This window comes from Phacochoerus africanus, chromosome 1, assembly GCF_016906955.1.
Source record: "Phacochoerus africanus isolate WHEZ1 chromosome 1, ROS_Pafr_v1, whole genome shotgun sequence".
Classification (NCBI taxonomy): domain Eukaryota; kingdom Metazoa; phylum Chordata; class Mammalia; order Artiodactyla; family Suidae; genus Phacochoerus; species Phacochoerus africanus.
The window spans coordinates 107,108,846-107,133,633 of record NC_062544.1 but is presented as its reverse complement, the minus strand read 5'-3'; the positions used below and the strand labels follow the sequence as shown (position 1 = coordinate 107,133,633).

Below are 24,788 nucleotides of genomic sequence, written 5' to 3'. Positions count from 1 at the left end.
CAATGCTGGCTCCTGCCCCCTAACACACTGCACCACAGTGGCAACTCCAAAAATACCTCAGTTTTTAAGATATTGGCCTATAGTTTTCTCCTTTGGTAGTATCTTTATCTGGCTTTGGTATTGGGGTGATGGTGGCTTCATTGAATGTCTTTGGGAGTGTTCCTTCTTCTTCAACCTTTTGGAAAAGTTTAAGGAGGATGGGTATAAGTTCTTCTTTGTATGTTTGGTAGAATTCGCCCGTGAAGCCGTCTGGTCCTGGATTTTGTTTGTAGGGAGTGTTTTTATTACATATTCAATTTCATTTCTAGTGATCAGTCTGTTCAGTTGATCTATTCTCGATTCAGTTTTGCAGGCTGTAAGTCTCTAGAAAGTTGTCCATTTCTTCGAGGTTGTCAAATTCGTTGACATACAATTGTTCATAGTATTCTCTTACAGTTTTTTGTATTTCTGCAGTATCCATTGTGATTTCTTTTTCATTTCTTATTTTGTTTATGTGGGTTTTTTCTCTCCTCTTCTTGGTGAGTCTGGCCAGAGGTTTGTCAATTTTGTTTACCTTTTCAAAGAACCAACTCTTGGTTTTATTGATTTTTTCTGTTGTTTTTTGAGTCTCTACAGTATTGATTTCCTCTCTGATCTTTATGATTTCCTTCATTCTGCTGACTTTAGGTTTTGTTTGTTCCTCTTTTTCTAATTCATTTAGGTGGTGTGCTAAGTTGTTGATTTGAGATTTTTCTTCTTTTTTGGGGAAGGCCTGTATTGCTATAAATTTCCCTCTAAGCACTGTTTTTGCAGCATCCCATAGATTTTGAGTAGTTGTGTCCTATCATTTTTCTCGGTATTTTTAATTTCCTTTTCAATTTCTTCATTGACCCATTGGTTTTTTTAGTAGCCTGTTGTTTAGTGTCCATGTAGTAGGTTTTTTCTCATTTATTTTCCTGTGGTTGATTTCTAGTTTCATGCCATTGTGGCCAGAGCAGATACTTGAAATTGTTTCTATACTCTTAAATTTGTTGAGGTTAGTTTTGTGTCCCAGTATGTGGTCAATCCTTGAGAATGTTCCATGTGCACTTGAGAAGAATGTATATTCTTACTTTTTGGATGTATTGTCTTGAAATGTCAATTAAGTCTAACTTTTCTATTGTGCCATTTAGGATCTCTGTTGCCTTATTGATTTTCTGTCTAGAGGATCTGTCCATTGATGTGAGTGGGGTGTTAAAGTCTCCTACTGTGATTTTATTCCCATCAATTTCTCCTTTTATGTCTGTTAGTGTTTGTTGTATATATATGGGTGCTCCTATATTAGGGGCATATATATTGACAATTCTAATATCCTCTTCTTGAATGGTTCCTTTTACCATTAAACAGTGTCCCTCTTTGTCTTTCATTATGGCCTTCACTTTAAAGTCTATTTTTTTTTGTCTTTTTTCGTCTTTTTAGGGCTGCACCTGCAGCATACGGAGGTTCCCAGGCTAGGGGTTTAATTGGAGCTGTTGCCGCTGGCCTACGCCACAGCCACAGCAATGCCAGATCCAAGCTGCTTCTGCGACCTACACCACAGCTCATGGCAACACCGGATCCTTAACACACTGAGTGAGGCCAGGGATTGAACCCACAACCTCATGATTCCTAGTCGGATTCGTTTCCACTGCACCACGATGGGAGCTCCTAAAGTCTATTTTGTCTGATATGAGTATTGCAACTCCTACTTTCCTGTCTTGTCCATTGGCATGAAATATCTTTTCCCATCCCTTTACTTTCAATCTATATGGGTCCTTTGCCCTAAGGGGAGTCTCTTGTAGACAGCATATTGTAGGCTCTTGCTTTTTAATCCAGTCTGCCCCTCTGTGTCTTTTTATTGGAGCATTCAGTCCATTGACATTTAAGGTAATTATTGATAAATATATGTTTATTGCCATTTTAAACCTTGTTTTCCAATTGATTCTATGTTTCTCCTTTGTTCCTTTCTTTTTTTGGTTGGATGATTTCCATTTATTTTATGCTCGTGTACTTTTCTTTTTAGTTTTTGTGAATATAATGTTTGGTTTTTATTTATGGTTGCCCTGGTTTTTAAGCATGTTAACCCCTTCCTATATCTGCTTGCTTTAGCCTGATAGTCATACAGGCTCAAACACATTACTTTAAAAAAAAAAAAAAAAAAGGCTAGATTTTCTTACTTTCCTTCCCCACATTCTATGATTTTGAAGTCCTTTTTTAACATCTTCATGTTTGTCCTTTTGCTATTCCTTGTGTTTCTCATCAGTTTTACAGTAGGGTTTTTTTTTCCTTTTAGATCTGTACACTGGCTTATTTAATTGATTGCTTTCCAATTGTGATTTCCTCCATCCTATTTCTTCTTTTTTATTTAGAGAAGGCCTTTCAGTATTTCTTTTAGAATGGGTTTAGTATTGCTGTACTCTGTTAGCTTTTGTTTGTTGGAGAAATTCTTTATTTCTTCTATTCTTAGTCATTAATCCTCTGATTTGGAAGCAGACTCATCATCACACTATTTCTGCGTGATTATTTGCCAAAATTCAAAATGCTCTTTTCCCTTTCTTACATAAGATTGGTATCACCTTCATCTGTCTTTTTTGTCCTGCCACCTGGAGCCATCCCTTCCATGTCACTCTTGCCTTTGTCACCCTCTTACTTATGTGGTCATGGTGCACAAAGCTGATGCCCATTCCATAAGTACTGATCAAGGTTTTACATATATCATTTTTATTTCCTTATGATTAGTCACTGCTTATTTTTGATATGGACAGTGATTATTATTTCCAACTACACTTCTGTTTTACAGATTCCATCTACATGCTGACCTGAGCATACACAGGGGGATGGGTATGCCGATCTGGGTCCCTGGGTGTCCAGCATTAAGGCACTGTCCACCTAAGCCTGGCCTCAGGCCACTGCTCTGCTGTGCCCGTTTATAAACATGCTCAAGGCCCTCCAGAGCCCACATTCTTACTCTCCACTCTTCATATCTGGCTGTTTCCAAATTATACCCATTCAGTGACTCAGCAGCTGCCTTTTAAGTAGCATCCATTGTTACCAGTTTTCTTTCCTCATCTTATAAATGTATCCCTTTTAACCTTTCTTGTCCTGGATAATTTACAAACATTCCTACTCCCCCTATATGTGTTTAGTAAATTGTACTTCACTGCCATATTTAGGTTTGCTCATTCTTCAAGCTTTCCATCCTTGGAGATGCTCTTGTAAGCAGTCAACCCATCACTAGCCTTCTTTTCTATGTTTTAAGCTATTCAAGCATCTGTGATTTTCCCACTACGTTTTCCATTTTCTTGTGCCCTTCAGAAGCCTTTATTTAACACACACATGGATTTCTTGCTTTTTTTTTTAATTAACTCTTAAATTTCCTTTCTAGAATTTTAAGCAACTTTTAAAATCCTGCTTAAACTTCTGCTTACAGGTCAGGATGGGGTTACTGTGGTGTATTCTAAAGCCAGGCTCCCTTAGTTGAAAGATCCTGCAGCAGAAAGTCTGAGCCAAAAATTGGGATGAGACAAAACTTAAGCCCTGCCAAAAATTTTGAAAACACAGGCAAACCTTCACAGGATGGGAGCATGATCTGTCCAAAGCTGAATCTCACAGCACAGGTAAACCCAGGGGACAGCTGGGTGATGTGATGATAGTCCAAACCCAACACGGAGTCAGGACACACCATCACGCAAGGGCTGGACAGCCACAGCTTAGCAGCCCAGGAGATGGCCTGGGTGCAAGCCTTCTCTGAGCTGTGTGACCTTGGGCTGGTTTCTCAACCCCACTGTGCCTCAGTTCCATTTTTAAAATGTCAGTAGTGCCATGTCTCTCTTAGAGCGGTTACGAGGAGCAAATGAGTTAGTATATGTATATTTTAGAACAGCACCTCCTATGTAATGTGTCAGTCACTGTTAATTAAGTTACATGCACATAGTAGAATGTAATAGACATTAAAAGTTATGTCAACAGAGCAGGAGAAAAAAAGAGGTTTTGACATAAAAGCACAATTAGAAATGGAGGAAATGGGGAGGTGTGGGGGGGGCAAGATTCCCATGAGGCTGGCACGGAGGACCATGTATGAAGCACGGAGACCCAGGGACGCTGCCTGGGTCCCATAGCCCGTGGGAAACAGCCTATACGGAGTGTATCCATTCCACACTGAGGCCTGGGGTGCCTGAGGAGGGGGTCTGTTGTACTTCTCATTCTGTGATTTTGTGTGAACTTTGGATAAATGGGAAGGATCACATTTGGGGGGGGGCATAATTTGAAGATATCAGTACCCACTGGTGGAGTATGAAAGGACAGAGGCGATGAGCAGCTCTGATAAGGGCTTTTTATTTCTAATAATGTTTCCCAAACCCAGGGAGGTGGGTCACTCTCTCCTCAGTTTTACTTTGTTATTTTTTGTTAGCATCCAGTGCCTTTCAGCCACTTGTAAGCTTCATGGCCCCTAGCATTGGCAGATAGATAATGATTTTAACAGCCCTCATTGGCTGTAGTTGCTCAGATGCATGTGGCTCCCTGTTCCTGAAGCATCAGCATAAGGGCATACTGGCTTCTGCCTCCATTTCAACTGGAAATTATTTATTTATTTATTTAGTCTTTTCTAGGGCCGCACCTGCAGCACATGGAGGTTCCCAGGCTAGGGGTCTAATCGGAGCTGTAGCTGCCGACCTACACCAGAGACACAGCAACGCCAGATCCGAGCGGCATCTGAAACCTACACCACAGCTCATGGCAACGCCAGATCCTTAACCCACTGAGCGAGGCCAGGGATCGAACCCACAACCTCATGGTTTCTAGTCAGATTCGTTAACCACTGAGCCATGACAGGAACTCCATGGAAATAATTTATATTCTCGAAAGATGTTTGAAGTTTTCTTTTGGAGTGCCTTTAACTTTTGGAAATTGTGCTCTGAAACCCAAATATACAGAAAACACAGGGTTCAAAAGATATTTTAAACTCTATTTATTAAGCTATAGATGTTTACAATATTTTGTTAGTTTCAGGTGTACAGCTTCAGATTTCTTCCATTATAGATTATTACAAGATACTGAATATAGTTCCAATAAATCCTTATTATCTATTTTTAATGTAGGAGTGTATATCTGTTAATATAGTCTTAATATATCCCTTCCCTCCCTTTTCCTCTTTGGCAACTAGAAGTTTATTTTCAATGTCTGTGAGACTGTTTCTGCTTTGTAAATAAGTTGATTTGTATTATTTATTATTTTAATTACTCAGTGAATTTTATTATGTTTATAGTTGTACAATGATCATCACAACCCAATTTTATAGCATTTCCATCCTAAACTCCCAGTGCATCCCATCCCCCCAATCTGTCTTGTTTGGAAAACATAAGTTTTTCAAAGTCTGTGAGTCAGTATCTGTTCTGCAAAGAAGTTCACTGTGTCCTTTTTTCAGATTCCACATGTAAGTGATAGCATATGGTGTTGGTGTCTCACTGTCTAAATGACTTCACTTAGCATAATTTCTAGGCCTGTCCATGTTGCTGCAAATGCTGTTATTTCTTTCTTTTTAATGGCTGAGTAATATTCCATTGTGTATATGTACCACTCTTCTTTGTCTCCTCCTCTGTTGATGGACATTTAGGTTGTTTCCATGTCTTGGCTACTGTATATAGTGCTGCAATGAACACAGGAGTCTGTGTATCTTTTTGAGTCATGGTTTTCTCTGGATAGATGCCCAGGAGTGGGATTGCAAGATCAAATGGTAACTCTATTTTTAGTTTTCTGAGGAATCTTCATACTGTTTTCTACAGTGGTTGCACCGATTTACATTCCCACCAACAGTGTAATAGGCTGTATTATTTTTTTAGATTCCAAATATAAGAGGTACAATATGACATTTGTCTTTCTTTGCCTGACTTACTTCACCTATTATGATAATCTCTAGGTCCCTCCATGTTGCTGCAAATGGCATTATGTCATTATTTTTTTATGGCTGAGTAATATTCCATTGTATATATGCACCACATCCTCTTTATCCAGTCCTCTGTTGGTGGACATTTAGGTTGCTTCCATGTCTTGGCTATTGTGAATAGTGCTGCTGGCTATTTTTTAATCTCTATTTCCTCTCTGATCTTTATTATTTCCTTCCTTCTGCTGACTTTAGGTTTTGTTCTTCTTATTATAATTCTTTTAGGTAGTACATTAGGTTGTTTTTCTTATTTTTTGAGGAAGCCTTATATCACCATGATCTTCCCTCTTAGAACTGCTTTTGCTGCATCCCATAGACTTTGTATGGTTGTATTTTCATTGTCATTTGTCTCAAAGTATTTTTTTTATTTCTGCTTTGACTTTATTATTGACTCATGGTGTTTTTATTAGTATCATGTGGTTTAGTTTCCATATAATCAAGTTTCTTTTCTTCTTTTTTTTTTAGTGTGGTAGATTTCTAGTTTCATGCTATTGTGGTCAGAGAAGATCCTTTAAATAAATTCTATCCTCTTAAATTTGTTGAGGTTTGTTTTGTGCCCTAGGATGAGGTGCATGCTAGAGAACATTCCACACAGGCTTAAAAAGAATGTCTATTCTGATGTTTTGGGATGTAGGTCCTATAGATACCTGTTTTATTGTGTCATTTAGGATTTCTGTTGCCTTATTTTTTGTCTGGAAGATCCATCCATTGGTGTCAATGGAATGTTAAAATCTCCTACTATTATTATATTCCCATCAATTTCTCCATTTATGTCCATTAGTATTTGTTTTATGTATTTAGATGCTCCTATATTGGGTGCTAAACATTAGCAAGTGTAATATCCTCTTCTTGTATTGATCCTTTTATCATTATATAGTGTCCTTCTTTGTCTTTATGGCCTTTGTTTTAAAGTCTATTTTGTCTAATATCAGTATTGTTATCCCTGTTGTTTCCATTTGGATGAAATATTTTCATCCCTCACTTTCAATCTATGTCTGTCTTTCATACTAAGGATTTCTTATATGCAGCATATCACAGGTTCTTGTTTTATTATCCACTCTTTGATCAGAGCATTTAGTCCATTGACATGTAATTATTAAGAGGCATTATGTATTTTTGTATTTACTGCCATTTTAATCTTGTTTTCTAGTTGATTTTGTATTTCTGTTTTTGCTTCTTTTTGTTTTTCCTTTTGTGGTTTCACAGTTTTCTTATGTATTGTGCTTGAGTTCTTTGCTTAATGGTTTCTGGGAGTCTATCGTATGGGGTTTTTTTTTTTCATTTTTCTTTTTTGGCTGCCCCATGGCATATGGAGTTCTCTGGTTAGAGATCAGATCCAAGCCATCAATGTGACCTATGCTGTCCTCCACATTTTGTGACTTTGGTGACCTATTTTAGATCCTCATGTTTATCCATTTGCTGTTCATTGTAGTTATAATTGCTTTCACAATTTTTTTTTATCATTTTTTAATCTATGTACTGGCTTATTAAGTGATCTTCAATCCTTCTATATATTTACCTTTCCTAATGTGATATTCCCTTTTCTATAGATTATTGCTTGTTTTCTATTTAGTGATCTTTCAATATTTTTTTAGAATAGGTTTGGTATTGCTGTATTCTTTTAGTTTTTGCTTATCAGAGAAATAACAAATTTCTTCTATTCTAAATGATAATCTTGCTGGGTGGAGTATCCTAGATTACAGACTTTTCACTTTCGGGACTTTGAATATATCTTGCCACTCTATTCTGGCCTGCAAAGTTTCTGTAAAGAAATCAACTGATAGCCTTATGAGGGTTCCCTTGAGACTGACTTTTTTTTTTCTCTTGCTGCCTTTAGAATCCTCTCTATATTGAACTTTTGCCATTTTAATTACGGTATGTCTTGGTGTGAGTCTGTTTGGACTCATCTTGTTTGGGACCTTCTGTGCTTCTTACCTGGATATCCCTTTCCTTCCTTAGATTGTGAAGTTTTCAGCTAAATTTTTGATCCCCCTTTCCCTTTCTTTTCCTTCTGAAACCCCTATTATGTATAGATTAGAACATTTTATATTATCACATAGATCCTCTATGTATTTTTTTTAATTTGTCTTTTGGTCTGCTGTTCTGATTGAGTGATTTCCATTATTTTTTCTTCCAGATCACTTATTTGTTCTTCTGCATTATTATTATTATTATTATTATTATTATTATTATTATTATTTTGGCTGCCCCACAGTATATGGAGTTCCCAGGCCAGGGAGTAATCCATGCTGCAGCTGCAGCAATGCCAGATCCTCCAACCCAGTGTGCCAGGCCAGGGATTTAACCAACATCCTGACACTGCAGAGATGCCACCAATCCTGATGTACAGGAACTCCCTTTCTTCTGCATTATTACATTGCTATTTAAGCCTTTAACCCAGTTTTTGTCTCAGAATTTGTCTGATTTTGATTGGCTCCTCCTCATGGTTTCTGATCTGCATTTCTATCAATGGTCTTTCTTAATTCATTTAGTATTTTTATTAACTCCTTTTTGAATTTAGGGTCTGGTAGACTTAAAATATCTGTTACATTGTTTTTTCTTTCAAGGGATTTCTATTGTTCTTTTAATTGGGAATAGTTCCTCTGCTTTTTTATTTATGTTTCTCTGGTTCCATGAATTGAGGAGAAACAGTTATCTACTATGATCTTGAAAGGCTGTTTTTATGTGGAGCATCCCTGTGTAGACTCTGTAAGTCCAGTATTTTTGGTATGAGCTCTGTATTTAGTGCGGATGCCTGCTATGTCTTTGCTCAGAGTGTGCTGATTGTTGTCCCCTTGATGGGGGTGTGTGACTTTCCTTCTTGTGGTGACTGGAGCCTGCACTGGATGTTGGGTAGGGCGTCCTGTTTGCTCTGTGGTTGTCACAGCTCTGTCAAGGGTAGGGTCTGCTCACCAGTTGTTGGAACAGAAGCTCCCAGATTGGGTTCTAAGCTGTAGTGTGAGGTAGATAGGACTGGAACTCTCCCACTGGGAAAGAAGACACAGCGCGATTCTACCCAGGATCTGCCCACTGGGACATGTGACTCTGTGATGCTACCTGTTACCTGGTGTGTGCGCCCAAAAAGTCAGACTCATCTCTATTGCCAGAGCTCATGTATCAGCCGCACCTGCCTTCAGTATATGCACGCTCACAAAGTTTGAGCTCCTGAAGCCCACATAAGCTGCACCCCACTGTGAGTATGCTGACTGGGGTTCCTAGGGTAGACCCACATTGCCCAGTGTGTACTCCCTGTTGTGGCCTGGGTGTGCACACTCTAGGCCCTTTGGGCTGTCTCCTCTCAAGGTGTGTCTGCCAAAGCCCAAGTTTCAGCACCCAGGCACCATACACAGCAGCAGACATGTGTCCCAGGCTGGGAGGTGGGGTGACACAGCAGCATCAGTGCTGGTCCCTCTCTATCCTGCTAGACAGCAAGCCAGCCTGGCACACTCCTTTTAGGCAAATTCTAGACCCTTGCATCTGCCGATCTGTCCCAGCAGACCTCCTAGCTGGCAAAGGAGGGTCCCAGAATGAAGGAACCTTGCTTCTTTCACAGCCTGCTCCCAGGGGCACAGGTCCCACCCCAGTTCTCCTTTTTTCCCCCTTTGGTCTTACTTAGTTACCTGGGGATTTTTCTTGCAGCTTTAGTTGTATAAGACCTGCCTACTTAGAGTTGGTATTCTGTGAGAACTGTTCTGATTATACACGTATCTCGATGTATTTGTAGGAGGAGGCGAGCTGCATGTCCTCTACCCTGCTGTCTTGGTCTCCTCCCCAGAAAAGATGATTTAGGAAGTAGACATTAATTTTTTTCTTTTTTAAACTAAACTGACATTTACTTTCCCTAGTCAGCCCATGCAGTTAATGAACTCATGACACAGCATCTCCCTACCTGGGTAACCCGGCCCTGGCTGCCAGGTCTGGGAGCTGGGTTTGTAACTTCTTGGAAGAGTTTTGATTTCCTGCTTGATCCAAGCTGACCATTTTGCAACCTTCTTGGTGGCCCTTGACTCCTCTATCACCCTTCTTCCATCCAGCTCCACCTGCAGACAGCCTTCCTCTTCACCAGAGCCACTTGAGAGCCTGGGGGGCTGATTTCTGTCCTCACTGGGTGATAATCTGAGGGGTGGACCCAGACCTACACTGTTATCAGGGCAGGTAGCCATCTGGAATGCTGAAACCGTGTAACTTCTCACAGCCCATGTTATGGTGTGTTTTCTGTTATCCCATACGTGTGACCAGCACATATGATCCAGAGTGACAGTGACATCAAGAACATGGGTGTGTCTCATTTACACACCCACTAGAAAGGAGGCTTTACCTGTTCATGTTGCTCTTGCTAAGATTATCAGCTGAACTGTCATCTCTCTGACTGCTGCTACAGGCTCAAAGACATGTTGGCTGTTCTTGCATAGCTATTTATGGAGTCCAACCCTGTGCCAGAGCTGTTATGGGCCCTGAGGGTAGAGTCATGAGGCCAGATACTAGATGGATTAGAACATTTAAAGTAGAAAAACCATGCATATAAACAATAAAAAAACAGACAGTAGAGGGAAGTGCAGGAATTAAAATAGAGGCCTGTGATGGTGACCGGCAGCTCCTCTGGGTGGAATGATCTGGGACAGCCTCTCTGGGAGGAGACAGGCTGAGGAGAAAATCTCAGAGGCAAGGCAGGTGAGGCAGATGGTGAAGAGCCAGCAGGAGGCAGGATCTGGTGGTTAGGGAACAGAACCAAGGCTGGAGGGGGGCAGTGGTGGGAAGGCAGTGAGAGAAAAGTGCGGGCTTGACTTTCAGTCCCCAGACCTATGGGAAAGCTCTATAGGTGCACGTTCTGGCTCCTATCTTGAAACATGGTGAGGGTAGTTTGTGGACAGACATGGGAGAGTTTGGGAAATGGTTTCAACAGAGCAAGGGTGAGAGCCCAAAGCTGGGCAATGAGGAGTGGGGTGTACTTGGCAGGTGGAGGTGACAGGACCCCTGGATGGAGCAGAGAGTCATCCAGGGTAGTATCTAGGTTTGGGTCTGCACAGCCAGGTGGCAGTTGTTCCTGAGACAGGAATGAATGGCAGGAAAGCTGGCTGGGGTGGGATGTGGGGTTCAGAGCTCTGTTGAGTCTGTCAGCAACTCTTACAGTTTTACAGTTTGTCAAATAGTAAAATGAGCCAACTCCTCCAACGGGAGAGGGGGTGACTGTAATTCTGCCCAGGTGCTGCTCCTGTGCCTTCCTGCCCCTCCACCCTGTTGGGGGCTTATCAGGGCCTGATAGCACTGCCAGGTCTAGGACAAAGCTGGAGTTTTTCATGGTTCTAATAAAACGTGTTCAGAATGCTGCTTGTTTGAGGGACTTTCCTCTAGATCTAATAAAAAAAAGTCACTTTTGTGAAAATATGGTACTTCAAAAGGCTGATTCTCTACTTTCCTTTGTCACCTGAACTGCCAAACTCTGACGCTATCTGACCTCAAAAAGGTGGCTTAGGCCCATCAGTAACTTGGACATCAGTGACACAAATAGGGGAGACATGCTCAGTTGCCAAGGTGGACAGGTAGTGAGGGCATAGCTTGCACAATGGAGGCTCCTGTTCCTGCTCCCTTCCTTCCCGTTGCTCGCACTGTGGAAGTGGCTGCCTTCCAGGAAGCGGTTCTCCACCCCAGCTGCACGACTGAATCATGGGGGGGGTGCATTCAAAGCCCCCATGCCTAGGCCATGCCCCAGCCCAATTAGAATGGAAGGAGGTAGGTGCATGTAGGGATGGGTGACCCTTATGATGTCACCAGATGGCTGGTGGACTCCAGGGCCAGCTGTCCTGGGTACCATTGCTGAGCTGAACTGACCTAAGAATCCAGTTCCTTTTAAAGCTGCTGCCCTGGACTAGTTCCTCCCATCAGGAAGCCTACAGCAAGCCCCCATACCAACTTCAGCCACAAGAGGGGCAGACAGCAGAAGAGAGGTTACAACTCTATTGTCTGCTAAAAAGAGACCACACGAAGAACTGAATAAAAATGAAAAGGCAGCAACTATAACTCAGATAAGGGAACAAGAAAAAAAAAAAGACACAGAAAAGCAGCTAAGTGATCTGGAAATTATCAGCCTCCAGGAAAAAGCCTTTAGACTGATGATGCTAAAGATGATGCAAGACACTGGAAATAAACTGGAGGCAAAGATTGATAATTTACAGCAAACACTGAGCAAAGAAATACAAGATTTAAGGATTAAGCAAGCAGAGATGCAAAATGCAATGACTGAAATTAAAAGATTCATTAGAAGCAATCACAAGCAGAATACAGGAGGCATAAGGACAAATTAGTGAGGTAGAGGACAGACTAATGGAAATCACTGATGTGGGACAGAAAAGAGAAAAAAAAGATTGAAAAGAAATGAAGACAGTCTAAGAGAACTCTGGGGCAATGTTAAATTCACCAACGTCCATGTTATAGGGGTGCCAGAGGAAAAGAGAGAGAGAAAGGGACAGAAAAAATATTCGAAGAGATAATAGCCAAAAACTTCCCCAACATGGGAAAGGAACCACTCACTCAAATCCAGGAAGCACAATGAGTACCATATAAAACAAACCCAAGGAGGAACACCCCAAGGCACATATTAATCAAATTGACCAAAATTAAAGGCAAAGGAAAAATATTGAAAGCAGCTAGGGAAAAGAAACAAATAACACACAAGGGAACCCCAGTAAGGTTATTCGCAAATTTTTCAGGAGAAACTCTGCAGTCTAGAAGGGAGTGGCACAATATACTTAAAGTGATGAAAGGAAAAAACCTCCAACCAAGATTACTTTATTCGGCAAAGCTCTCATTCAGATTTGAAGGAGAAACCAAAATCTTTACAGATAAGCAAAAGCTAAGAGAATTCAGCAACACTATACCAGCTTTACAACAAATATTAACTCTAGGCAGAAAAGAAAAGGCTACAACTAGAAACAAAAATACTGCAAATGACAAGGCTCCCCTGTAAAGGCATATATACACTAAAGGTAAGAAATCATCCATGCACAAATATGCTTCCAAATCAGACATTGTGTGAAGAGGAGGGTACAAATGCAGGACAATGGAGATGCATTTGCAATTAACAGACCAACTTTAACAATCTCATATACATATAGACTCCTATATCAAATTTTCAGGGTAACTGCAAACCAAAAATCTATAATTGATACACACACAAATAAGAAAAATCAACTCAAATACAACACTAAAGATAGTCATCAAACCACAAGAGGAGAAAACAAGAGAAGAAGGGAAGAAAAAAAGAGCAACAAAAGCAAATCCAAAACAGTTCATAAAATGGCAATAAAAACATACATATCAATAATTACCTTAAATGTTAGTGGACTAAATGCCCGAACCAAAAGACATAGACTGGCTGAATGGGTACAAAAACAAGACCCATATATATACTGTCTTCAAGAGACCCACTTCACTTCTAGGGACACATAAAAATTGAAAGTGAGAGGATGGAAGAAAATATTCCATGCAAATGGGAATCAAAAGAAAGCTGGAGTAGCAATACTCATATGAGACAAAATAGACCTTGAAATAAAAAATATTGTAAGAGACAAAGAAGGACATTATATAATGATCAAACGATCAATCCAAGAAGAAGATATAACAAAATTGTAAATATATATGCACCCAATATAGCATCACCTCAGTATATTAAAGCATCTGCTAACAATGTTAGAAGGAGAAATTGATAATAACACAATAATAGTGGAAGACTTTAGCACTCCACTTATAGCAATGGACAGATTATCCAGACAGAAAATCAACAAGGAAACACAGGCCCTAAATGAAGCATTACACCAAATGGACTTAATAGATATTTATTGGACATTCCATCCAAAAGCAGCAGAATACACATTCTTCTCAAGTGCACACAGAACATTCTCTAGGATTGATCACATTCTGGGCCACAAATCAAGCCACAGTAACTAAGAAAACTGAAATCATATCAAGCATCTTTTCTGACCATAACACTATCGACAAGATGAAAACTGAAAAAATCACAAGCACGTGGAGACTTAACAACATGCTACTAAACAACCAATGGACCACTGAAGAAATCAAAGAGAAAATTAGAAAATACCTAGAAGCAAATGAAAACAAAGATATGACACTCCAAAACCTATGGGATGTGGCAAAAGCTGTTCTAAGAAGAAAGTTTATAGCAATACAGGCCTACCTCAGGCAACAAGAAAAAGCTCAAATAAATAAGCTAACTTTACATCAAAAGCATCTAGAGAGAGAAGAACAGATAAGACCTAAAGTTAGTAGAAGGAAAGAAATAAAGATCAGAGCAGAAATCAATGAAATAAAAATGAAGAAAACCATAGAAAAGATCAATGAAACCAAAAGCTGGTTCTTTGAAAAGAATTGATAAACAACAAAATTGATAAACGCTTAGCCAGACTTATCAAGAAAAAAAGAGAGAGGACTCAAATCAATAAAATTAGAAATGAGGAGTTCCCGTGGTGGCGCAGTGGTTAACGGATCCGACTAGGAACCATGAGGTTGTGGGTTCGATCCCTGCCCTTGCTCAGTGGGTTGAGGATCCGGCGTTGCCATGAGCTGTGGTGTAGGTCGCAGACGTGGCTCGGATCCCACGTTGCTGTGGCTCTGGCGTAGGCTGGTGGCTATGGCTCTAATTAGACCCCTAGCCTGGGAACCTCCGTATGCCACGGGAGTGGCTCAAGAAATGGCAAAAAGACCAAAAAAAAAAAAAAAAGAAATGAAAAAGGAGAAATCACAACAGACATCACAGAAACACAAAGGATCATAAAAGACTACTACATGCAACTGTATGCCAATAACGGAAAACCTAGAAGAAATGGACAAATTCTTTGAAAAGGACAATCTTCCAAGACTAAACCAATATGAAATAAAAAAGATGAATGGACCAATCACAAGAACTGAAATTGAAACTGTGATTAAAAAACTTTCAACAAACAAAAGTCCAGGACCAGATGGCTCCACAGGTGAATTCTATCAAACATTTAGAGAAGAGCTAACACCTATCCTTATGAAACTATTCCAAAAAATCGCAGAGGAAGGGACACTCCCAAACTCATTCTATGAGGCTACCATCACTCTCATACCAAAACCAGACAAAAATACCACAAAGAAAGAAAATTATAGGCCAATTTCACTGATGAACATAGATGCAAAAATCCTTAACAAAATACTAGCAAACCGAATTCAACAATCATTAAAAGGATTGTACATCATGATCGAAAGGGATTTATCCCAGGGATGTAAGGATTCTTCAATATCTGAAAATCAATCAGTGTGATACACCACATTAACAAACTGAAGAATAAAAACCATATGATCCTTTCAATAGATGCAGGAAAATCCTTTGACAAAATCCAACATCCATTTCTGATAAAAACCCTTCAGAAAGTGGTCTAGAGGGAACCTACCTCAATATAATAAAGGCCATATATGAGAAACCCAGAGCTAACATCATCCTCAATGGTGAAAAGCTGAAAGAATTCCCGCTGAGATCAGGAACAAGATAAGGATGCCCACTCTCTCCACTACTATTAACATAGTTTTGGAAGTCCAAGCCATGGCAATTAGAGAAGAAAAAGAAATAAACAGAATCCAAATTGTAAAGGAAGAAGTAAAACTATCACTGTTTGCAGATGACATGATACCATACCTAGAAAATCCTAAAGACGCTACCAGAAAACTCTTAGAGCTCATCAATGAATTTGGCAAAGTCACAGGATACAAAATTAATGCACAGAAACCGACTGCATTGCTCTATACTAACAATGAAAGATCACAAAGAGAAATTAGAGAAACAATCCCATTTACCATCACATCCAAAAAAATAAAATACTTATGAATAAGCCTACCTAAAGAGACAAAATACCTGCACTCTGAACACTATAAGACACTGATGAAAGAAATCAAAGATGACACAAACAAATGGAAAGTCACACCATGCTCTTGGATTGGAAGAGTCAATATTATCAAAATGACTATACTACCCAAGGCAATTTACAGATTCAATGAAATCCCTATCAAATTACCAAGAACATTTTTCCCAGGAGTAGAACAAAATATTTTAAAGTTTGTTTGGAAGCACAAAAAACCCAGAATAGCCAAAGACATCCTGAGATAAAGAATGGAATTGGAGGAGGGAGTGGGGTGGATTGGGAGCTTGGGGTTAATAGATACAACCTATTGCCTTTAGAATGGACTAGCAAGGAGATCCTGCTGTGTAGCCCTGGGAACTCTGTCTAGTCACTTATGATGCAGCCTGATAAAGTGAGAAAAAAGAATGTATACGTGTATGTGTAACTGGGTCACCATGCTTACAGCAGAAAAAAAATTGTATTGGGGATATAACAAATAAAAAATAAAATAAAAATACAACAAAAATGGAATTGGAGGAATCATGCTCCCTGACTTCAGACTATACTGCAAAGCTACAGTCATCAAAACCATATGGTATTGGCACAAAGACAGAAATATACATCAGTGGAACAGGATAGAAAGCCCAGAATGAAACCCACGCACCTACAGTCAACTAATCTATGACAAAGGAGGCAAGAATAGACAATGGAGAAAAGACAGCCCCTTCAATAAGTGGTGCTGGGAAAACTGGACAGCCACACGGAAAAGAATGAAATTAACACACTTCCTAACACCCTACACAAAAAAAAACTCAAAATGGATTAAAGACCTAGATATAAGATCAGACACTATAAAACTCTTCGAGGAAAACATAGGCCAAACACTCTCTGACATAAACCACAGCAACATTTTCTCAGATCTACCTCCTAGATCAATGATAATAAAACCAAAAATAAACAAATGGGACTTAATTAAACTCAAAAGTTTCTGCACAGCAAAGGAAACCCTAAACAAAACAAAAAGACAACCCACAGAATGGGAGAAAATCTTTGCAAATGAAGCCACTGACAAGGGATTAATCTCCAAAATTTATAAACACCTTCTGCAGCTCCATACCAAAAAAACAAACACCCCATCAAAAAATGGGTAGAAGATCTAAACAGGCAGTTCTCCAAAGAAGACATACAGATGGCCAAAAAACACATGAAAAGATGTTCACCATCACTCATCATTAGAGAAATGCACATCAAAACCACTATGAGGTACCATCTTACACTGGCTAGAATGGCCATCATCAAAAAGTCTACAAACAGTAAATGCTGGAGAGGGTGTGGAGAAGAGGAAGTCCTAGTGCACTGTTGGTGGGATTGTAAAATGGTGCAACCACTGTGGAAAGCAGTATGGAGATTCCTCAGAAAACTAAAAATAGAACTACCATTTGATCCAGCAGTCCCTCTCCTGGGCATCTCATGGTTTTCCAGAGAAAACCATGACTCAAAAAGCTACATGTACTCCAATGTCCATTGCAGCACTATATACAATAGCCAAGACATGGAAACAACCTAAATGTCCATCAACAAAGTGGATAAAGAAGAAGTGGTACATATACACAAAGGAATATTACTCATCCATTAAAAGGAAAGAAATAGGAGTTCCTATCATGGTGCGGCAGAAACAAATCCGACTAGGAATCATGAGGGTACGGATTTGATCCCTGGCCTCGCTCAGTGGGTTAAGGATCTAGCGTTGCTGTGAGTTGTGGTGTAGGTCACAGATGCAGCTTGGATCTGGCGTGGCTGTGGCTGTGGCTGTAGTGTAGGCCGACAGTTGTAGCTCCAATTAGACCACTCTCCTGGGAACCTCCATAATGCCACGTGCGTCCCTAAAAAGGAAAAAAAAAAAAAAGGAAAGGAAAGAAATAATGGCATTTGTAGCAACACTGAGGGACCTAGAAATTATCATGCTAAGTTAAGTCAGTCAGACAGACACTAACATCATATGCTATCACTTACATGTGGAATCTACCAGAAAGGGCACAATGAACTTCTTCACAGAACAGATACTGACTCACAGACTTTGAAAATCTTACGGTGGTTTCCAAAGGAGACAGGTTGGGTGGTGGTGGGGGGTGGAAATATAAATGCTATAAAATTGGGTTGTGATGATCACTGTACAACTATAAATGTAATAAAGTTCTCTGAGTAATAAACAAATAGATAAAGCTGCTGCCCCAGAGAACAGCAGCCCAGCTCTACCCCAGACCCTGAACTCTGCACTTAGATAGCTTGGCAGCCTCCAGTAAATAGGAGATGAAAGCCAAGAGCTGCCCGTAGAGTCCTTCAGTGGGTGTTGTTCCTTTGGGGGAAGGGGTGATGGAGTAGTTGCTAATAGATTGAAAATGGAGCAATGGTATAATTACTTGGCTGTGGCTTCCTGGGTGAGGTGACTAGAAGGACCCCAAAGCTGACTGTGGGCTCAGCGAGGGAGAGTCTCTGCTCCAGGCCTGGGGTGAAGCACCATCTGAGGACTGTGGGAAACACAGCGGGCCTCAGGAAGCATTTCTGCACGTCTGCGCAGGGAAGAGGGATCCAGTTCTCACCCTTTCTCAGGATAAGCTACACGTTTGTCTGCACACTTAGTGATTAGGTTCCTGTTACAGGTAGACATCAGAGATACTGTGGGTTCAGTTCCAGACCCCTGTAGGGAAGCAAACATCACAATAAAGCAAGTCACGTGAATTTTTGGTTTCCCAATACATATAAAAGTTACCTTTATGTTATACTGTAGTCTATTGTGTGCAGTAGCATTATGTTTTTAAAAAAATGCTCACAACATGATAATTACAATAATTACATACCTTAATTAAAAAATGAGGCTGTTGGAAAAATGGCACCAATAGACTTACCCAAAACCAGATTGCCACAAACCTTCAATTTGTAAAACACATAATATCTGTGAAGTGCAATAAAATAAGGTCGGGCTATATAATCATCACTAATGATGATGCCAAAAATCAGTCTATGCTTTTTGAAGAGCCATTTGGAGCATGAATGTGTTAATGATTCATGAGTTGAGGAAAATTTTGTTCTTTCTTCATTCTGATGCTTTTTATGGGGAAGATGTCAGCACTATTATCCTGCTTATATTTTAATAAGGTTTTGATCTGAGAATCCCCAAAGAAGACAGTCTATTTTTTTTAAGGGGATAATGTTGCTGCCTCCTACCCTACTCTCCAGGAAGGGGAGCTAAAGAGAAGATGCCAAAGAGCTGAGCTGCAGGAGGCAGCCTGGGCCCCTGGCAGGAACAGCATGTGCTCAACTCCACCCCGGCACCCTCAGCTGGAGCCCATACCGCGGACTGGATCTGCCCATCGTGGCCTGAGACTCCAGCTCGCTTATTTATGAAAAATGGCAGACAAATCATAGACTCCCAAGCCCAGGGCTGCCCATGGAGAAACCAAGCAGGCTTGTTAAAAATTCAGAGTCCTGGGCCCCTCTGCACACCAGGATAATGACATCTCAGCATCTCAGGGACGGACCAAGATTCCTCATTAAACAAGATCTTGGGATTCTTAAGTGGCCACAGGACCAAATGATCATCAAATTTCCTTCAGATCAGAAATTCTGTGCTTCTGGAGCTAATTCTGCCATGGGCCTCTGTTTCACCAGCAGGAGAGGATGTGGGAAGCTCGCTTGGGATGGGAAAGTTACATGACCACAGTCTGAGGGGAACCGGACCCAGGAGCAGTGGACAGCATCTGGTTGACCCAGGAGAAGCCATTTCAAGGCCAGATGATACCTGACCCTATGTTTCAGACAGGAGCTGTGGATGCCTGCCCCATTTGTGCAAATCCAGTTTAACTCTTCACCTTGGGCAGGCAGGCTGTTGCAGCTCCTTTCCTCTTAGCTGCTGAGGCTTCAGCTACAGGTCTTAAGTTATAGGTCTGCTCTCCAATCACCATGTCCTGTAGGGAGTACAGGAGACACGGGGAAACAGGCTGAGCCCCAGCTTCCCCCACGGCCTGGGTGAAGGCCAGGTAAAGGCCACAGAGCCCAAGCCTCCCCACCCACCATGAGGGCAGGTGGGGTAGGTAGGATAGGGTTGGCCCAACCCTTGAGGCTATAGGACCTGTCACTCCTTGGCTTCAGAAGAAGCCTTGCTCAGAATATTCAGTGGAGAAAAGATAGTCTCTTCAATAAGTGGTACTGGGAAAACTGGACAGCTACATGTAAAAGAATGAAATTAGAACATTCTCTAACACCATGCACAACAATAAAGTAGAAGTGGATTAAAGACCCTAAATGTAAGTCTAGATACTATAAAACCCCCAGGGGAAAACATGGACAGAACACTCCTTGACATAAATCATAGCAATATCTTTTTGGATCCACCTTCTAGAGTAAAGAAAATAAAAGCAAAAATAAATAGGACCCAATTAAACTTAAAAGCTTTTGCACAGCAAAGAAAACCATAAAAGAATAGACAACCCACAGAATGGGAGAAGAAAATCTTTGCAAACAAAGCAACTGACAAGGGATTAATCTCCAAAAAATACCGACAGTTCATACAGCTTTATATCAAAAAACCAAACAACCCAGTTAAAAAATGTTCAGAAGAGCTGGAGCTCCTGCTGTGGTACAATGGGTTAGGAATCTGACTGCAGCTGCTTGGGTCACTGAAGAGGCACAGGTTCAATCCCCAGCCCAGTGCAGTGGGTTAAAGGATCCGGCATTGACACAGGTGCAGCCATAAAATTTTTTTAAATTTTAAATGGTCAGAAGACCTAAATAGACATTTCTCCAGATGACCAAAAAGCACATGAAAAGATGCTCAGCTTCACTAATTACTAGAGAAATGCAAATCAAAACTACAATAAGATATCACCTCACACCAGTCAGACTGTCCATCATCAAAAAGTCTACCAACAATGATTACTAGAGAGGGTATGGAGAAGAGGGAACTACACTCTTTGGTGGTCATGTAAATTTGTGCAACAACTATGGAGAACAATGTGGAAATTCCTTAAAAAACTAAATATAGAACTACCATATGACCCAGCAATCCCACTCCTGGGCCTATATCCAGAGAAAACTGTCAATTGAAAAGGTACAGGCAGCCCAGTGTTGATAGCAGCACTATTTACAATAGCCAAGGCATGGAAGCAAACTAATGTCCATCAGCAGAGGAATGGATAAAGAAGATATGGTATGTACACACAATGGAATATTATTAGTCTGCCATAAAAAGAAGAAATAATGCCTTCTGCAGCAATATGAGTGGAGCTAGAAATTATCGTAATAATTGAGGTCAAAGACAAATAGCATATAAGATCACTAATAGGTAGACTCTAATAAAAAGTAATAGAAAAGAATTTATTCACAAAACAGAAACAGACTCAAAGATTTCAAAACTAAACTTAGAGTTACCAAAGAGGAGGCACTGAGGGGAGGGATAAATTGAGAGTCTAGGGTTAGCATATACATACTACTATGTATGTAATAGATAAGTAATAAGGCCCTACTGTACAGCACAGGGAAACCTACTCAATTCTATGTAATAACTTACATGGGGAAATAATCTAAAAAGGAATGAATATACGTATATATATCTATAACTCATTTCCTTTGCTGTACACCTGCAACCAACACAACATGGTAAGTCAGCTATACTCCAATTTTTTAAAAAAGCAGCAGCATCCTTGCTCTAGGATGGATAAGGAAAGGGCATCAGTGAGACAGATGCTCTGTGCAGACTGGCTGAGGCAAGAGGGGATGGGTCCCTGCCAGGGTTCCTCCTTTTGCTTCCAGCAGCACAGTTCACTGCAGGTGACCCCATGATGTCCTGGACACCCCAGCCCTTAGGAGCTGCCCTGACAGGGTGGGAGTCCAGCCCAGTGGGTTCTGGGTCCCTTCCCCGACATGGGTCAAGCCCCTAACCTTGGCCCTGAGGGAAGGAGTGTCTCCAAAAAGTCAGATAATTCACTTGGGAAGTTGTTCAGGGCAGAGGGGCCCACCACGTGGATCCCCTCGGCCTGGCTGCTGTGGGCAAGAGGTCTGCCGGACACTCTGCAGTCCTTGGCCTGACGGCCAGGGGCTCCGGCCACAACCACACACAGGTGGGGGAGCTATTTGTACTTTGCAGGGAGCCTCAAAGACTCCTTTCCATCAAAACCCATTTGGTCAAAACCCGTTTTGATTTTCCTCCCCATGTGAAGGGGAGGTGTGGCTAGAAGATTCTATGACAAACTAGGGAATATTTTATCCTCATTATGGGGCTAGTTTAGCTAAATTTATTTAGCTTTTAATTTCTTGCAGTTACTTGTCAAATCAGGAAATAGATTCATATTCTCTGTCCCCCTACCTTATAAAAAGACATTTCAAAAGGTCTCATAAGTATTAAATGACACCAGCTAGAAGAGTCTGCAATGAAGCTGGGGTAAAATATTACATTTTTCCTGCGTGGAGGTATTTTATATCAGTAGCTAGCAAGCGAAGTGGGCTCCTGAGAGGACCCAGGAAACATGAGTGATGGAAAAGGTAGCAGATACAAAAAATGACTTCTAGAAAGATTCAGATGGCATGGCCTTTCTGCTTCCCCAGGACTGTGAACTAAATCACACTGGCTCCATCACCTTGTCAGGCTGAAGTCTGCATAAATCATCGCAGCTGAGGGTCACTTGGACAGGTCTGGCCTGAGCCCAGCGTCAACTCCTATGCCCACCCCCTGCTCTAAGCCTGCTGAAATGCTGTGTCCCCTACAGGAAGAGCCTGCCTTCCTCCCGCCCCCGCAGCACCCTCTCCCATCAGAAGTCATCCCCCAAACCCAGATAAGGAGGAGTCAGCCTCCCAGGGCCCACCTCTAAGCCACACTGTGGAAGACAGACCAGGCTCAGAAATGATGAGACAGGAGTGAAGGGGGGGCTCCCTGGATACTGCAGATCTAAGGAGCCTTCAGAGAGGAAAATGGTTTGGAGCAGGAGGCAGAGGCTTTCAATTTAAAGTCTGAAAGGGCCTCCTTTCCTTGAAAGTGAAGGGAGTGTGCCATCCTGTCCAGTCCATGTGGTGCTTGGGGCTCCCAAGAGGGGCAGCCAGGTACCCCGGGCACCTGCAGTGTTTGTGCTGTTTTGTTTTTCCCGCAAGTAAACAGCTGTTATCAAAAATCTGTGTGTATGTGTGTTTTAAGCCAAATTCCAAAGGGGTTATTCATTGAGTCAGTAAATAGAGCAGAGCTGTACTCACATTTTCCAGCACCCATGGGACAGAGGTGGCTGGGGCCTGCGGGAAGGTGTGGCTCCAGGGCTGGAGCAGCAGGACTTTCTGCCCACCTGGCCTTGATCCTGGGCACAGGGTCCTTCCTTCTGACATGTCCCTTTGGGCCTTCACAAGCTGTCCCTAGTGGTATTGGATGTGGCTGTTGGGACAAAGGACTGGTAAAAATGTCTATTCTTTTGGAGCATCTGCTCAGGGCCAGGGACTTCATGTACAGAAACACCCCCACCCCACCCGCCATCTTGCAGAATGTGCAGCATTTCACAACACAGGCTGGAGGAAGTCACATTTCCAAGGTCACTCAGTGTGCAGCGGCAGAGCAAGGACTTGGCCCCAAGTTAGTGCTCCAGTCCCCCAGCTCTGTCCTCCCCCTTCTGCTCCTGGAGCATGCCAGCTGCTTCTCATTGCAATGTCTTTAAAAATCCCTGCTGAGCTTGGTTTACACAACATTTCCACCCACATCCATCATTTCCCATCTCTCTGGGTCAGAAACAGGAACCCTGGACTCCCGGGAAGCCTTGGCAGCATCAGAGGTCATAGCTCTTGGGGTCAACAGAGCTTATAGGACCAAGAGGGTATGGCCCGCGCTGCCCTTGAGGTGCCAGGCTCAGGCTCATGTGTCTCACCCATGTCCTGTGTTCTCTCAACAGCAGATGAAGCTCGTGGCTGAGAACCTGAAGGAGGAATGGAGGGAAGGTGGGAAGGAGAAGACGCCTTGAGTACAGCAGAGTGCAGACCTCCCTCTGCAGGTCCCACCCCTCCCGGCCCTGCTCCTTCCAGGTTCCCGCCTGAGCCCCACCCGCCACTCCAGCTGCCTGACCACATGCTCCAGAACCACTGCTGCTCCAGCCCCGCACATGGATGAACCACCAGCTCCCATGTCACTCCTCACAGTGACTGTCAGCCTATGGTGGGGGTGGTGGCAGGTCAAGGCTTGTGCCCCGCCACCCGGTTCCCTCACAGGCTCCTCTCTGAAGGGGCTTCCTGCCGCGCTCCAGTGAGAGTCACAGGCACAGTGAGGCAGTGTTTCCAACACTTGGAACTCGAAATACCTCTTTTCTGGTTCTATTCTGCAATGTTAACAGCTCCTCTATCAACCAAAACAGTAGTAGCAGAGTTATTAAAGGCCACGAGCATGTCTGACTCTTCTTCCAGTGTGTGGACTGAGCCAGGCCCTCTGCTCTGAACATGACCTGGGCCAGGTTGTTGGGTTTGTTTGTTTGTTTGTTTTACTTTTTAGGGCCGCACCGGTGGCACATGGAAGCTCCCAGGCTAGGGGTCGAATCAGAGCTACAGCTGCCAGCCTCCACCACAGCCACAGCAATCTGGGGTCCAAGCCATGTCTGCAAACTACATGGCAATGCTGGATCCTTAACCCACTGAGTAAGGCCAGGGATCGAATCCATCCTCATAGTTCGTAGTTGGGTTCGTTAACCACTGAGCCACAAAGGCCGGGTTGTTAAAGGGGAGCAAAGGGCCAGGCTTGGCTCAAGGCTGGGCTACTTCCAAAGCTTCCACCGAATCCCAGGTGGCTCTTGGGAGGTTCTGCTTTGACTGGAGGGCGCCCAGCAGAGACCCCTGGGGCTGCTTTCAGCCATACCTGGTGCCTGGCTGGGCCCACACCTGTGGAAGGGGGCCTGTCCCTGTGCAGTGTTACACCTCTGTCACAGGCTCATGGCCCCTGGTCCACCAGGAAGATGGCCCTGGTC

General features: G+C 42.2%; 1 protein-coding gene across 3 annotated transcripts in view; it reads left to right on the top strand.

The window, feature by feature from the left end:
- The window catches only part of ANO10 (anoctamin 10), a 229,891-nt gene extending 205,669 nt beyond the window's left edge, over positions 1-24,222 (top strand). Inside the window, exon 13 of one of the 3 annotated variants that reach the window (XM_047771364.1) lies at positions 23,730-24,222. In XM_047771364.1, the coding sequence (XP_047627320.1) occupies positions 23,730-23,798 (69 nt within the window). In that variant the 3' untranslated portion in view covers positions 23,799-24,222. The remainder of the gene's footprint in view (positions 1-23,729) is intronic. The other 2 variants (XM_047771355.1, XM_047771348.1) reach the window with 2 other exon arrangements.
- Positions 24,223-24,788: the final 566 nt, after the last annotated feature.